The sequence below is a fragment of the Monodelphis domestica genome, chromosome 1 (genome assembly GCF_027887165.1).
Source record: "Monodelphis domestica isolate mMonDom1 chromosome 1, mMonDom1.pri, whole genome shotgun sequence".
In the NCBI taxonomy this organism is placed as follows: domain Eukaryota; kingdom Metazoa; phylum Chordata; class Mammalia; order Didelphimorphia; family Didelphidae; genus Monodelphis; species Monodelphis domestica.
This window is the reverse complement of record NC_077227.1, coordinates 36159454-36176563: the sequence shown is the minus strand read 5'-3', so window position 1 is coordinate 36176563 and position 17110 is coordinate 36159454. Positions and strand designations below refer to the sequence as shown.

The 17110-nt window shown below is 37.6% G+C and overlaps 1 protein-coding gene across 3 annotated transcripts in view; it reads right to left on the bottom strand.

Annotated features, from left to right (window-relative positions):
- Positions 1-17110, bottom strand: part of TBC1D2B (TBC1 domain family member 2B) — an 84314-nt gene that overhangs the window by 34759 nt on the left and 32445 nt on the right. For all 3 annotated transcript variants that reach the window (XM_007478021.3, XM_007478020.3, XM_056797226.1), the window contains exons 3-4: positions 10995-11160; positions 49-212 (exon numbers count right to left, since the gene is read on the bottom strand). In XM_007478021.3, the coding sequence (XP_007478083.2) occupies positions 49-212; positions 10995-11160 (330 nt within the window). The remainder of the gene's footprint in view (positions 1-48; positions 213-10994; positions 11161-17110) is intronic.

Below are 17110 nucleotides of genomic sequence, written 5' to 3'. Positions count from 1 at the left end.
ATTTTGCTCATTGCAGGTGTCCAAAAAATACCAGAATGAGATATTTACCTTTGTTTCCTTCTGAGATTTGTTTCTTCCTTTCTTCATGAACTGCTGATTCCTCTAAATCTTTAGGATTTGGGTCTATTAATTCCCAGTCTTCATTGGTGTAAAACACACTCTTCCGGGTATCGTTATTTCCTCTCCCAGGTCTAAATGAAGACATCGAATTTCTATGAAAAAAGGAGGAAATGACTATTTAAAATCTTTTATGTAAAAGAAAGCATAATCACTTTTGTCACTACATTTCACTTTTGATAAGTGATCTGAAAGAAAATGGTGTGATTGTGTGAAAGAGAGGGAACTAGAAAAGAAAGAAGGAAAGGGAAGAAAAAAGGAAAGGGAGAAGAAAAGGGAGGGGAGGACAAGCTAAATCTTAATAGATGGAAAATCACTGATTACACAAAGTCATAGCAATAAGTTTATTAGAACTAAGATCAAATTAGAAAACAGGATAAAGATGTGAAGATGATACCCTGGATATCTCTAGCATCTCCAACCTGATCTTATGGAGCAAGCTATTGATGCTTTTTTTTAAAAGTGAGAAAATAGGAAAAGACAGGGATACTGATCTCAATGATTATCATTTTATAGAGAAGTTGAATATAAAGCAGTAACCATAAGAAGTAGGACCAAAGAAGTAAAAAACCACCCTAGTCAACACATATTTCATCTCTTTGTCGAGCAGAAACCAAAGATAACACTAATCTAAAAGGCAAATTCAACTGTAAAATGTTATAGGAGATGGCAGATGACTATAAGTAGTTTCATCTCAAAGAACAGCAAAACAAAGGGTTGGATTAAAACAAGTGTGTACATAACTCAGCATGAATCTCAACCAAGAGCATTCAGAAAGAAAAATTAGTTGGTTGGTTGTTAAACTCAAGACCAAAATAATATCACTGATGATGTCTTTTGACTTACACATAAACTAGATTTAAGTGATGCAGAGTTGGGCAAAGTCATTGGCCTCACTCTTTCTTCCAAAGTCACTAATAAAGAAAGGGGGAAAAAAACTATAGAAGAGATAAATGAAAAATGAAAGAAACTAACATGAATTTTTATAACAAGTTTTTTTTTTCATCATCAATGACAGTGGAACCAGCACTACTGGACCCTAACAACTCAATCCTCAAATGTCTGCACAAAGAAGAAAAAATGTATTTAAATGCCTGTATGGAGAAGAGTAGCTTGACCTATACTAACTAAAGAAGAAAAATGTGCTACAAGAGATTATTTGATAAAATATTTTAGAGAGGAACTGAAAAAAGGACAATAATATTACTACCTCCAAAAAAGGCAACTTAAAGGACAAAAATATCTACCAACTTTCCAGTCTTCAAAAGAGGGAGGGTGTGTAGCTAAGTTGTTATTTACTACAAGAATCTGGGCTGGCTTTTTAGGTGTCACAAATTTGAGGATGTTCCTGATGTATGTTAGTGTCTGGATCACTGCCATGGCAAATACATAAGCTTGTGTGATTATTTGCCATACCATTGTGTTATTTGTAAATGGCATAGTTGTTATGAATGCAGTTGAGTTAGCTATCATTTCTATAGTTTCCATTACCACTCCAGTCACTGCACTGTATAAAAATATTGTAAATCCAATAGCAAGCAAAAGCAGCCAATACCATATCTCCACACAATATTTGCAGCAGCATCTTTTCACTTTAATCTATATCCCTTAGCCTGGGATGGGTCAGATTTTTCTTGGGGTGCCAAATTGTAGTAGATAATTATAATAGGGGAATTATGGTAATGGAGAAATGTTAGAGAGGTAACACCAGGAAGCAAGTCAGGGAAAAGACTAGATCTTGAGCCCCTCCCCCTACACCACTTTCTGTTCCCCTTCAAATGTTTTAGAAATATTCTCTTCACTGATGGTAAGCTTGAAGATTTCCCCTAATCATCAAATCCCACAATCAAATCTTTCAACTAAAAGGTCTTTTATTCTTTGGGTAGAGGAGGGAAAGGTGAGAGGAAATTAGGTCTCCCTAAATTTTCCAAGTTATCCTGTTGATTGAAGATTTCAAGATATATTAAAATTCAGGAAACAAAATTATCTTTCCCTAAGGGGAGATATTGACTGCAATGCTGACAGGTTTCTTCTGGGCTAAACCCAAATGTCTTTTCAGCTCACAGTCTTATGGATAAGGCAAAATGACTACAGAGTAGTCTATCTTCCACCTTCTGGTCTAACAGCCAGAGAAGGAATCCCTCTCAGCCAGCTCAAGCTGCTTAATTGCTTTTTCTCCAAGGTTCCATGGGAACTGCCTCCCCATCTCAGTTGATTGGTGTTTCACAAAGTTCTGAGCTCCTTTTCTTTTTGCAGATGCATTTGCCACTTCTCAAAATCTTCATTTACAGGTGTTATTGATGACAATATGAGAACTCAGCAGGCAGACTCTCACTCATTTTGAATTTGTATATCAGAACACATTTTCATAATAACTTAATTGATGGGAAAGTACAGTGAATAAAATAACGAAAATAACCAGCTGTATTAGTTGGTTCCATAGAGGCATGATACAATACTACAAAAAATGTGACTTTCCAAGTTCTCCTCCAACAAAGGGGTTCTTCTTATAAGCATGTTAAGATAGTATAGAATTCTTTGATAAATGCAAGTTTGAAGATAATCCTGTCCAATGATTCCCTTCTTATTAACATACATTTATTATATATTGTCTGTCTCTGTATCCCTGTACCTAGCATAAAAGGCACTTAATAAACATTTGTTAATTGACTGGAGTCAAGAACAAGTCATGTCAGAAAAGCCTTACTTTAATAGGGCTAAACTGGTAGAACATGGAAATGGAACAGTTTACTGATTTTTCAAAGTATGGAATAGATTAGTAAAGAACTCATTAAATGATTGTGTCTCCTGGATCTGAGCTTAGCCCTGCACTGCCTAACATTTTTAATTAATTACTTGGATGAAGGCACAGATAGTCTCTTCATCGTGTTTGCAGATGGATTCTAAAAAAAAATTCTAACAGAATAGAAAACTGGCCTGAATCTGATATAAAATTTAATAGGGATAAAATGTAAAAACTTATATTTGGGGTTAAAATAATTGATTTCACAAGTACCAGACAGGGACTTCAGTTTGTTTGAAAAAGGTTTGGGCATCTTGTTGGACTTCATACTCAAAATAACTGTGCTATTGGGCTGCATTAAGAGAGGTGTAACCTCCAGGAATAAAGATGAATCTCACTCTCTTCTGTCCTGAGGAGCTACATCTTGAGAACTGGGTTCAGTTCTGGGAACTACATATTAGGAAGATCATCAATAAGTCAGGGAGCATCAAAGGTGGCAAACAGAACAGTGAAGTGTCTCCAATCTATGCTCTATGAGAATGGAATTGGAGACTTTTAGCCCCTAGAAGAGAAAGCTCTTGGAGTGAATATAGCTGCCTTCAAGTGACTGAAAAGGGCTACTCATGATTGGTTTGGTCCCAGAGGAGAAAAGTTGGAGCCATCCCAGGAGAAATGTCAAAGTGACAAATTTAGGCTTGATCTAAGGACAAAAATTGTAACAATAGGCTCTATTCAAAAGTGAAGGGCCCTTGGAAAAGGGTGTAGTAGTAAGGATTCTTTTTCAAGATCAAGATGGACTAGAAGGCCTCCCAGAAGAGGAAGAAGGCTCTGAATTGTACCTGAGGAACTATTCAGTGCTTTCTTGTGATTTAAAGACCTTCCCCAAGTTGCTGGCAGAATTTGTTGATTCTGAATTGAATTACTAAATTTAGTCATTATGTGTCTTGGAATTTGCAGGCTAGGAGTTTTTGTTTTTTTCCTGGAGGAGGCCTATGCTTTCTTTTAATTGCTTTTCCTTTTCTGTGTTCAGAAGTTCTAGATAGTTTTCCTGTATTATTTTTGCAAGACAGTATTCAAGATTTTTGACTTGTGTTCTTTTAGGAGACCTATACTTCTTGGATTGTCTTTATGTGTCCTTTCTCCAATATCAATATGTTTTCATTGATGAGAGCATTTTTTTCTTTTAAATTACTGCTTTTCAATCTTCTTCTAGATTGTCCTTCACATCTGTGTATATTCTTTCCTAATCAGTTGTCCTTTCTTTTGTTTCTTCAGTGAAACTTACCCCCTGCAAATTCAAATTTTTCTATTCTACCAATTATTTCTGTTGTGTAGACTATAAATGCTAGCTTAATAATTTTCATTTCTCTTTTAATCCACTCAGAAACTGTGTTGTGGTTCCTTTTCTCCTCAAATTCCATAAATTTCTTGTCTCATAAAGTGCTTAGTCATTTACTTTGTTTTGCAGCATTTATTCATAGAGATCTGAACTCCTTTAGCAGATCTGGTGACCATATTTCCTTCTGCTGTTCATATTTTCCCTCTTGATTTATTTGCTTATGATCTAGGTCTTTAAGTTTTCCTTAGCCTCTTCAGATCTTTGGAGATTTCCTTCTTTCTTTTCTTTTTTCTTTCCTTTTTTTTTGGGGGGGGGGTAGAGGAGCTTATCTTCCCCTATTGCCCATTTTCTGAATCCCTCATCTCTGATGGTGGTTCCCATCTGGTTGGGTCTCAAAACATCTCAGCCTTTTCGCACTCTGGCCAATTCATGGTTCACTCGTCTAGGTCTCTGCCCAAGTGACTTTTGGGAGAACAGAACTGGGCCCAGCTTGATACTGGGCTCTCTCCCTTAGGCTTAATGGAGTGCCACACAGACATTCACATGCAAGATTCTGCCTGGTTCCTGCTGTTCCTCAGTTCTCTGTGCCCAGCAGCACAGAATGCTGCCATACTGGTGCTCTTGTAGCTGGAGGTGATTTCTATAGTTTGGAATTTGGCTCTCCAAGGTTCTGAGAGGGGAGTGGGGGGAGCTGAGCTCTATTTCAAGCCCATGAAAATGCTAGTCCTGTTCTCTCTGTGTTTCTCTATTTTTATCTTTTTTCCCCCTCACATGGGGAAGGGCAGGTTGGAAGAGGGGAGAAAAATGCTCATTAATTAAATTCAATTTTATAAGATGCTGAATAAAGGTCATCATTAATATAATTTTTTAAAGTGGTATATGGGATATTTTCCTAAAAATGCATTATCAGGAAAGGAATTGGGTCGGACAGGTAGTAAAAGCAAGCAGTAACAGATGGCCAGCCCAAGCACTGCTCTGGTACAAAAGATGATTTTCAGCCCAACGGGTAGATCCTCTAAAGGACCTACTGGAGAACATGTATAAGAAAAGGAGCACAGGACAAGAAAGCATGGTTGGATCTCAATCTGCATGATGGAATACTCATATAACTAGATTCACAATGCCAGTGAAAGGCTGATCTGCCAGTAGTTCAGGACTTGAAATCATTAATGTCTCACTGAGCACCCTTAAGTAAAATAGTATAGTTACTAGATACTATAAAAACAAAAATAAGAAATCTTTACAAAACAAAGCAAGCAATACAAACTATTAATAGAAAGTTCATGCCCTCAGGGAGTTTCTCATCTCAGAGGGAAATTATATATATATATATATAAAGTCATATATAAACCAAAATGTGTTAATGAAGGGAGGAAGGCTTATATGTGTAATATGTGTTTTCTTTCATAGCATGAGGAATATGGAAATATGTATTGCATGAGAGCACTGGTAAAACCTAAATCAAACTATATGACACCTCAGAGAAGATAAAGGGGAGGGAGGAAAGGAGGGAAAGAGAATCTGAATTTAAAAAATGTCAGGTAACAATTGTTAAAAATTATTTCCACATGAAATTAAAGAAATAAAATAAAATAAACCAAATAAGAGAGAGAGAGAGAGAGAGAAATAGAGAGACTGAGAGAGACAGAGACAGAGAAAGAGACAGAGATAGAGAGAAAGAGGGGAAGGGAACAAATATTAGGGTCCTCCTTTATGCCAAGCACTGTGCTAAGTGTTTTACAAATACTACCTCCTTTGATCTCTCACAACAGTTTTGCAGTAGGTGCTAATATTATCCCTATTTTATGGTTCAGGAAACTGAGGCAGAGAGAGTATAAGTAACTTGCTCAAGTAAACATCTAAGACTGGATTTGAATTCAGGTCTTCCTGACTCCTGTTCCTGTGCTCTCTATTCAATGTGCCACACCCCCTTTGCCAGAAGAGCAAAGGACAGATCCAAGAAAATTGCAATTTGAAGAGAGTGATTACTTTAATTCATGGATAAGTTGACATCTGAGACTGATAGAAAAAGCAGTGCAATGCAAGAAGCACTGGAAGAAGGCCTGGAACAAGGCATGGAATTAGGAGAGGGCAGGAGGAGAGCTGGCAGAAGTAAATGGGTTTCAATTCAATTGGCTTTAACAGCATCTGTGAAGGGGAAAAGTATAAAATAAAGCCAGAAAGGCAAATGCACAATGGGATTAAATAGAGTGTCCTCTCATTGAGCAGGCCAATGCAACTAATATACTAGTGTAGTACCTCCATATTAGAGTGTCTAGAATCAGTTCATTCATTCAACAAATACTTAGCTATCACCTACTATGCAAAAGAAAAGGCAGCTTGTTTCTTTGCATTTGTTGAATTGATTTACAGCTGCTCTGATCTACAACACAGTCCAGGAGGATAAAAGCTGACTTCTGCCAAATGTTAATATTGTATCCAGATTTTCATAGGCAAATTGCATGCTTTGCTTTTTAAAAAATCCTTCTATATTGCATTGTTATATTTGGATTTTTAAAACTTCATAGAAAAATTAGAAAAACAACTATCAGATTTCTCAAGAGCCTAAAGTCATGTGAATTTCACCAAGAGACATTTCAGATTCCACTGAAACCCAATTTATACAGACCCCTCAGTGGAATTAGAGACAATAACAAAGAAAGGAACATTTCCTCACTAGAAACTCACCGACTCACTAAGAAGTCTCCCTCCTAGCAGGCGTGTGATCCTCTAGGCCAGTCTGCCAACCAAGTCTCTCAATCATAAGCTTATGAGCACATTTTAAAACAAAACACTGCAATGAGATTTTACCATTTAAGGAATTTTTCGGACTGTAGACAAATTGAAAGGCTCCATTTTGCCATGGTCTAGCTCTTGTGGAAGTGAATTATAAACACCAACTTTAGACATTGCATTTACATTGGCCACAATATATTTTACTGCTTATGAGAAGGCTTCAGAAAGCTACCTGGATATCAAACAGATTCAATAATAAGCCAATAACAGGCTTATTAAAATGGGATGAGTCTTAAGACACTTGAAAAACCCAACATTCTATAATGTACAAATATACTATTGCAGAGCACACAGACAGAATTTCTACCCTGAAAGGTTTCCTTCCTCTTCACAAAACCACTCTTACTATCTGGATAAGAAAGCAAAAAGTAAAAAGATGTAGTCTGCACCCATCTTTATAAAGTAACGGAACTAGCACAGTTCAATAGAAAATCATAGGCAAAATATATAACAAAAAAGAAGTGCTTGAGTGGGTGGGAAAATCAGTACAATGGAAGGGAGGAAGAGGTTGGTGACAGGTAATTCTTAAAACTGTACTCTCATTGGAATTGGCTCAGAAAGAGAAGAACAGCCACACTCAATGGGGGCATAGAATTTTATCGTATCCTATAGAAAAATAGAAGAGAAATAAGAAATGGAGTGGTAGGGAGGGTAGAAATACAAGGGAGGGAGAAGCTGGGGGGGGGTGACATCCCAAAAGTCCTATAGTTAAAGGGAAGAGGGGGGATAAGGGGAGCAATATAATGGGAGAGGGAAGGGGGAGACTAACTAAAAGCAACACATTGGAGGGAAAGCAAAGAATAGGATTAAGGTTAGAATTAAAGAAGGAATTTTAAATGGAGGGGAATACACAGGTGGTAATCATAACTGTGAATGTGAATGGGGTGAACTCACCTATAAAACACAAGTGGATAGCATAGTGGATTAAACACCAAAATCCTAGTGTAGGTTATCTACAAGAAACACACATGAGGCAGATAGACATACACGGGGTGTAAAGGTAAAAGGCTAGAATAGAATCTATTGGGCTGCAACTAAGACAAAGAAAGCAGGAGTAGTAATCATGATCTCAGACAAAGCTAAACCAAAAATAGATTTGATTAAAAGAGACAAGGAAGCAAACTATATCTTGAAAAAAGGTAACATAAATAATGAAGAAATATTAGTATTCAACATATATGCACCAAATGGTACAGTTTCCAGATTTTTAAAGGAGAAATTGAAGGAGCTCAAGGAGGAAATAGATAATAAAACCATACTAGTGAGAGACCTCAATCTTCCCCTATCAGAACTAGACAAATAAAACCAAAAAAAAATCAAAAGAAAACTATAGCATTTTCCATCAGAAAACCTGGGTTTCATTCCTGGTTCTGCTTCTTACTAAATATATGTTAGTAGGCCACTCATATCCCCTCGATTTCCTCCCAGTAAATGGAAATAATCATCAATTACCCATACCATGAAGAAAGTAACATTAAGGAAAGCAAAGTAAAAATTGTAAAATGCTTTATATAAATGTGAAAAACAATTAAGTAAGACTCTAGCATCTAACTTATTTAATGAATTCTTGTGATTATTGTCATGAAAAACAAGGACTTGTCTCCTGACAAGTGTGTTTGTTAATGAATGTGAGCAAAGGAAAAGGGATGGGCAGAAGACTGAGCATCACTGAGGGCTGTAGAACACAAATCTGAATTTTAAAGGAAGTTAACAGAAACACTGAGCTTCAAGACAAACCAGACTCAAAGTAAAGCCAAATTTCTGCAAATGCTTAACTCTGAGATTGTGTGGTGGTTATCTTAAATTATGTTTTACTAGAAAAAAAATTGGAAAGTTCTCATGACTTTGAAAATGCCAGTGTCTGGTACAGGGTAACTAAATTTAATATTTTTCATGATAAAAATACAGTTGTACCATAGATCATCATGGGCATGGAAACCTCCTATACAAATGCCACCTCACAGCAGGCCTTTTCCCTATTCAACATATGAGTAAAATGAGAAGTTAAGTGGATCCTCACTAAGGAGCTGTGTTGCCTTAGGAGAGTTAGTAATATTGCTGTAACTGCCTTCCATGTAGATGGCTTTATGCAGTCACTTAAGAAAGAGTGTGGTCTCATAGGTAGAGGCACAGCCTCTGAAGCAGGAGGCCCCAGGTTCAAGGACTCTTACATTTACTGGCTGTGTGAGCTTAGGCCAGTCAGTGAAGCTAAAGGTACAGAGCAGATACTGAAGTCCATGGACAAAAGAGCCCACTACACTGATGAAGTCAAACACAGGTCCAGGTCAGAACAAAAAATGCTGTTCCAAAGCACTGCCGACATGTGACTTCATCTGGCCAGAAGCCTGGGCTCTTGACCCTTAGCCCTCTGCTTCCTCCCATCCTCTTACTGCCTGACTGCACTGAGAGGCCAATACCATCATTTCCTAACAGATGCAGAGACTTCAGTGTTTCTCTGGCCTTGGCTCATCAACTGTCCCCCCAGGGTACAAAGCCAACTTCTGGGCTTTTCACTGGGAAGTTCTGATTGTGGCTCTCAGTCTGCTGGGGCCTGTCGTGCCCACCGGAGCCTCCATGCCAGCCCGAGGCTGGCTCAGCCAATAAACCAAGGGCCTTCATTTGCATGTTTAGAGAGGACAGAGAGCTAACAAGGAGGATCTGAAACCTTGTTAGGAAACCCAATGACAATGGTTCAGAGTTAGAGGGACACATTTGGGCTCTGTCCACAGCGAAATACCCAAGGACATCGTCCAAAAAGAATATGGGCTTTCCGGGGTGGGGACGCGTCCCTGTTAGGAGAGGTCTTCAAGCAAAGGTTTTAGACAATCATTTGAGAAAAAGAATACCTGTGCGGGCACAGGGCAAACTAGCTGCCTTCTCAGTTCGATTCCGTTCCCAGTCTGGGTCCAGGACCACACTGGTATCAGGGAAACAGCTCCAGGGAATGAAGCCATTCTGCGGGCACAAGGAGCTGACGTGCCGACAGGGGAGACGAGAAGAGACCACGAGAGGGACAAGAGCGGCCCCATGGCCAGAGGTAACTGCCAGAGAGCAGCTCCCTCTGTCAAGGCAGGAGGGCACCATCTCTGCAACACAGAGGTGGGAAGCGTCTCAGGGGGCGGATGCCAGATGCTGGACCGAAACCCAGGCCTCCCTGGCTCCAAGGCTGAGCTGCCTCCATGCCACTTATAAAAAGAATAAACCCAAGTAGTTAGAGACAGGCACGAGCAGGGTCAGGGGCAGAGGATCAGAGGCTGAGGGGGTACTGGCTAATGCCAGGGCCTGCAGACCCACAGAGAGCAGACTATGGAGAAGAAAGGGAAAAAGACCATTTAGTTCAGTTCGTCAAGCCCTTGGTGCTCTGACCCTGACCTCTCTGCATGGTCCTCTCCCTTTATACCCAGTTTTGGAGCAGCCAGCAGGCTTGCTCAGGTCCCTGTGCCTTGGCTGACTCTTATGCCTGCAGTGCTCGACCTTCTCCACCCTCCTCTGGGCCTCAGTGCCCTCGTCGGTCCAATAAAGGGCTGAACTCTGTGATCTCTAAGCTCCAAGGTTGTCTAACTGTGAAATCCACTTATTTACACCACTTCACTGGCTCCATTTTATGTACAAAATATTTTTTTCCAGAGAAGAGGCTGTACAACTAAAATGACTAAACTTTCTGGCCAGTGAGAAGGGGTGGGAAGCAAAGGGTGAGGTTGGCAAAATTCCCACAACTTCATAGTAATGAGAATGATTTCCCATTTACGTAACTCGAGAAGGCTGACACGGTCTTATAAAATCTTTTCCTTACCAGAACTCAGATAGGCAGAGAAAATATTATTATTCCCATTTCCCAGAGGACCAGAGGTATACAGTGGCACGGCCATATTCACACAGCTGGTAAGTGTCAGCATCTGGACTTGAACTCAGGTCTCCTGACTCTAAACTCTACGCCTTTTCTGTTACCCCACGATGCCCACATAGCTCTGGTGGAGCTGAGAAACATGGAGAACTCACTTGATCTCAGTGCCCCACTGCTTTAGGGAAAAATTAATGGTACTTGGATGAACCGGAGCTGGCTGGTTGGCTGCCTGCTCTCCAACCAGCTCTCCAGGGGCAGCTTCCACAGAAAGGACGTTTCTGGCTTTCTCTGCAGAGGCATTTGGATGCAGGAGAATTACATCTGAAAGAAAATGGAAACAAAGGTCAGTTGGCCTCCTTTGCTTTCCCATTGAGCCAGAATTCAGATCTTGGGGATCAGAAACATGAATTTCTATCCATGGACAGCTTTTGGCACTCTTTCCATTGGCTCTGAAGTAGGTTTTCTCTATTGAAAAGGGGAAGACGAGAGATTGTGCTGACAAAAATGGGCTGTTTTCTGGCTTTTCAACTATTATGAAATGTGTCCCAGTGATATTACAGCAAACCACCAAATAAGACCATCACTGACAGACAAAGATTACAAATCACTTCCATGACACACTGTCACTAAAATATAGCATTGATCATTTATTTAACTACCTTAACTGAACATAACTGGTCAATTTTGCAAAACACAAAACAAAATATATATTTTTCAAGAGGAAAGGCAATAACATTGAATATACTTTCAAACTTCAGCATGTCCATTTTCTAAAGTAAAATTTCTGCTCAAATGTCTCCATTTACAAGTACCCCAAAATTATGAGAGCAGCTAGCTGACTCAGTGGATATAGAGTGAGGCCTGGAGTCCAAAGGACCTGTTTCAAATCTGGCTTCAGACACTTCCTCACAATGTAACCCTAGACAAGTCACTAACCCTGTTTGCTAGCTCTTGGCCTTTTCGTCTTAGAGTTGTTACTAAGACAGAAAATATGGGCTTAAAAATATTTTTATATATAACTTTATTTATATATATAATTTATATATATAATTTTATACATATAATATATATAATTCTTCCAAATGAGATGTTCTTGGGGAAAATACATCAGTTAATTTTGGCAATAAAATGTGTCAAATTAATTAGCATTCCATATTTATATCAGCATTGTTCAGTTTTGGAATTTATTTATTCTTTGGTTCAAGGAAGAAAAAACCTGGCCAAGAAGCACATTTTTTAAAAAACCCTGACTTTCCATCTTGGAATCAATACTGTGTATTGGTTCCAAGACAGAAGAGTGGTAAGGGCTAGGCAATAGGGGTTAAGTGACTTGCCCAAGGACACTTAAGCTGGGAAGTGTCTGAGGTCAGATCTGAATCCAGGACCTCCTGTCTCTGGGTCTGGTTTTCAATCCACTGAGGCAACTCAGCTGCCCCAAGAAGCACATTTTAAAGCAGACTTTGTCATACTTTGAGGAATCTCTTACCTTGAGGGTGCAGCAGCATGACAACCTCTAGGGGCAATATGAAGCCAAGGCCAAAATAATTGGAAATTTTGAGCACAACTCTTGCATAAATACAATCATTTTCTTCAATGAAAATGAAATTCTAATAAAAAAGCAAGACTGAATGAATTTAACCTAACGGACAATGAAAGCAGTAAAACGATTATTTAATGAAGCCTTATAGAAATGAGGGCAGAATTGAATCGGCATGTGCCAAAGGCCTATGCTGGTACGATCAGCCACTGTCACTGTCATCTGACATAGGCTCATGATGTAGATGAGTTGTGTCACTGAACTGCTTGTATTTGAACATAAAGCATATAAACTTTAACAATCTTTTGTGTATGTTACAAGTGCCACAATCTTTCTCAACATGATCCATCTTGAAAAGTATAATAGGATGATTCTATCCAATACAAAAAATTATAAAATTTAGTGATAGAGAAGCATTTGATGCTTTCAACAACTGAACTGAATGATTGTTTCAATTTTATTCTGTGTAATTTTAAACAAGTAAAATTTAAAATATTCCTTAATGATAGTTTGAAGAGAAAATTTACTGGAACAGCTGAGACTAGTATTAGCAAAGACAACAGAGACAGTTTAAAAATGGAGCAGAAATACAGAAATGCAAAGTAAAAACTCCAAATCCAGAAAGCACAATCCACTATAATTATCAATGAAATTCCCAAGTGCTATTAATTAGGGAAAAGAAACTCCATTGGATTTGCTTTGTAAAAATGCCATGGCTACAGATAACATGGACTCTAATAAACTGATCTTGTCAATGGTGGGATGAAAATTCATCCAGAGAAAAGTAGATGCTTCTAATAAAGGAAAACAAATGTTTTTACCTATAATTAAAATTAAATAAATAAAATTAGAATAATGGTGCTACCTTCAACTACTGAGATAATCAAAACAATGCTCTTGGAAATCATGTGCAAAAGAGCTTGGAGTCAAATAATACAATGAGAAGGAAGCCCTCTGTAGTCAATTAATTGAGAAACTAAAATTTTTAGATTTTGTATTACAAGCAAGTAGATGAAGCAAGAAATGCAGTTAAAGATCTTTATAAAGATGTTCATTTGACTATATATATATATATGTTATTGAAAATATTAGGGAAGACTCATTACTTTGCAAAACTATTTATGACAATGCCATGTTAAAGAGAAATTTTCAATAAAATTGGTGTATTTCTTTAATAAAGATATGGGAAACTATTAGACTCCACACTGACATAGCTCTATCAAGGTTGGGATGAAAATTAGTCAGAAATAAAAGAAGTACTGGGAAAAAATGTGGTGCCTCATGTAAACTAGCCACATTGCATGCATCACAATCAATTGTATGGAGAAATATGAAGAATTCCACACATATAAAATGAAGGGCTACATACAATTTTTGAAGATAGAACAAAAGTAATAATTTTTGAAGTTGGCACAAGGGTAATCAATTTTTAAAAATAAATAATCCATTTAAAAGAGTTCTATAAAGTTATGATACTACAGGGACAGAGAATAGGACACATAGATTATTGAAAAACATCCTGGATTTCTTGTGCCAAAATATTTTAAAGGGTGTTAGAGCTAAATTTCCACTTTTCTTCATGATAAAGTTACAGCAAATTCATTTTATAACAAATGTTTTCACCTAAAAATAATGTATTTGGTGAATATTTTTGCAAAATTGGATATTCTAAATAATCAATTGAGGTCTTCAAATTCATACTTTGATTTAGAAAAATAAGTGACTGAAAAATAAGTTATAATGAATTTAACAATTTTTAAAAATGCATACTTGGTATAACCATTCCCATTGTAGTTTAAATGCATATTTCTAACTCATAGTAGATATACCTAAATGGACCTATAATCTTTTTTTTTTTTAAACCCTTACCTTCCGTCTTGGAGTCAATACTGTGTATTTTAAATATACAGTAACTTACACAGATGTTTATTGATAAAATCCTTATCGCTCTTCTGCCTTAGAATCAATATTGGTTCTAAGAAGGTAAGGTTTTTGTTTTTTTTTAAACCCTTACCTTCCATCTTGGAGTCAATACTGTGTATTGGCTCCAAGGTAGAAGAGTGGTAAGGGCTAGGCAATGGGGGTTAAGTGACTTGCCCAGGGTCACAGAGCTGGGAAGTGTCTGAGGCCAGATTTGAACCCAGAACCTCCCATCTCTAGGGCTAGCTCTCAATCCACTGAGCTACCCAGCTGCCCCCTAGACCTATAATCTTATCAGTTTAGGAGTTCCACCCAACAATGTAGATCACAATCTGTCCATGACCACCCAGCTTGTGTGACTTATCCACATTCTCCCAAATAGCTTTCACAGGGGTCTACCAAACGTGCTGGGCCTTTCCTTATTCTTTCCCACCATATTAGGTATGTTGTCGTGTACTCTGGCAATCCAACTTCTCTCCCTTGCTCTTTTCACATGAGCAGCCCCTTTTCCTATTGTACTTCTTGATGGTGTCCTTCATTCCTGTTCTTTGGAGTTTCTCATTGTTTATGGGCTGCAATCTGGTCAGGCTCTCCCCTACTCCCATACAACCTTATTTTCCTTTCTATGTGATGTTTATCATTAGCTCTTAGGGAGCAGTAGAGTCTCATAGCTCATTACCACACGGTGTTCTTCAGTTGTTTTTCAGTTGTGTCTGCCTCTTTGTGACCTCATTTGGGGTTTGCTTGGCAAAGATACTGGAGTGGTTTTGCTGTTTCCCTTTCTAGAGGAGGAAAACTGAGGCAAACAGGATTAAGTGACTTTCCCAGGGTCACACAGCTACTATGTGTCTGAGGCTAGATTTGAAATTAGGAAGATGAGACGTCTATCCTCTGTACCACCTTGCTGCAAATTGCTAGTACTGAAAAAACAGGACCAGAAAAAGAGCTTTCCAAAATATTTTTTGAAAGCAATCTAGCCTACCCTCACCTCATTTCAAGTCAAGGCCCAATCCTTTATCTGACCCAAATATATGTTCTATTGGACAAGTTCTGTAAGGATAGAGAAAAATCTGCTTGCCACAGATTATTATGAAACATTTTATCTTACTTTAACTGAACGAGAAGAGAATGTCTTGTGTTAATACATTGAAACAAGAATCTGAACCGGAAAATCTTTTGCTTTGGCTAACAGTCAATAAAAAATTCTTTGGTTTATCAACAAAGTAATCCAAATTTTACTACCGTTTGAATATCCTGTCTGCATGAATTAGGCTTTTCTCTTGGAATTATTAAAAAGATAAAATATCTATTTCAATTAGTGTTTGAAAAAGAGGTATGAGGAGCTATGTCAATAATGACCCATTTAAGAAACTTTGCACCCCAAAGCCCCCTTTCCTTCATATTTATAATACTATTGTGGCTATTCTTTTTATGTTGAAAATAAGAAAATTATAAAGGATTTTATCAATAAACATCTGTGTAAGTTACTGTATATTTAAAATTTGTTATAAAAATAGCCAGAAAAATTGCAAGGATAATGATGAAAAACAGTGGAGAAGAAAGGGGTATATCAGTGCCAAATCTCAATCTATATTAAAAAGCAGTAATTGTTAAAAAACAATTTGGGTTGGTTAAAAGTAGAGAAGTTGATCATTAGAGAGATTAGGTGCCTAAGCATGTACAAAGCAAATGAATACAGTTATCCAATGTTCAATAAACCCGAATACTGTGGTTACTGGGATGAAGACTCACTACATAACAAAAACTTCTAGGAAAACTGAAAAGCAGTTTGGTAAAAATTAAGGACTGCCCAACATCTCACATCAATATCAAGAAAAACTCTAAATGAATATGAGACTTGGACTTTATAAAAGATCACCTCATAAACAAATCAGAAGAGCAAGAAATTATCTTTCACACCTATGGAGGGAAGAATAGTTCATAACTAAACAAACAATAGAGAGGATCACAGGAGATAAACCATTTTTGCATAAACAAATTTAATGCAGTTAACATTAGAAGACACGGAGAAATGGGAAAATATCTTTGTACCAAGTTTTTCTGATAAAGGATTAATTTCCAAAGGTAAATATAATACTAAGAGCTATTTATTCTCCAATAAATAAATAGTCAAAGGATAGTAGGTAGTTTTCAAAGGAAGAAATCCAAGTTATCAAAAGCCATATGAAAAAATTGCTCCAAATCACTAATAATAAGAAAAAAAACAATTAAAATGACTTATAATTTAGATTGACAAAGATGATAAAAAAGGAAAATGACAGATGTTGGAGGGTCTGCGAGAAACAAGACCACTATAATACCTCTAGTGGAATTATGGATTGATCTAGCAGTTCCAGAAAGCAATTCAGAATGATATCCAATTACCAAACTCTTAACCCAAATATACCATCACTAGGGCTTTATTCCAAAGATATCAAAGAAACAGGAAAAGAACTTACATGTACAAAGTTATTTATAATAGTAAAAAACTGGGGGGTGGGGGGGAAGCTGGGTAGCTCAATGGATTGAGAATCAGGACTAGAGATGGGGAGGTCCTAGGTTCAAATCTGACCTCAGACACTTCCCAGCTATGTGACCCTGGGCAAGTCACTTAACCCCCATTGCCTAGCCCTTATCACTCTTCTGCCTTGGAACCAATACACAGTATTGATTCCAAGATGGAAGGTAAGGATTTTTTTAAAAAACTGGAAAAAAAACTAAAGGGTAACTTGCTATTGGGAAATGATAAAAAAAAATTATGGCATATGAAGATAAAATATTTTCTACAAGAAATTTTAAAAATGGAGAGTTTCA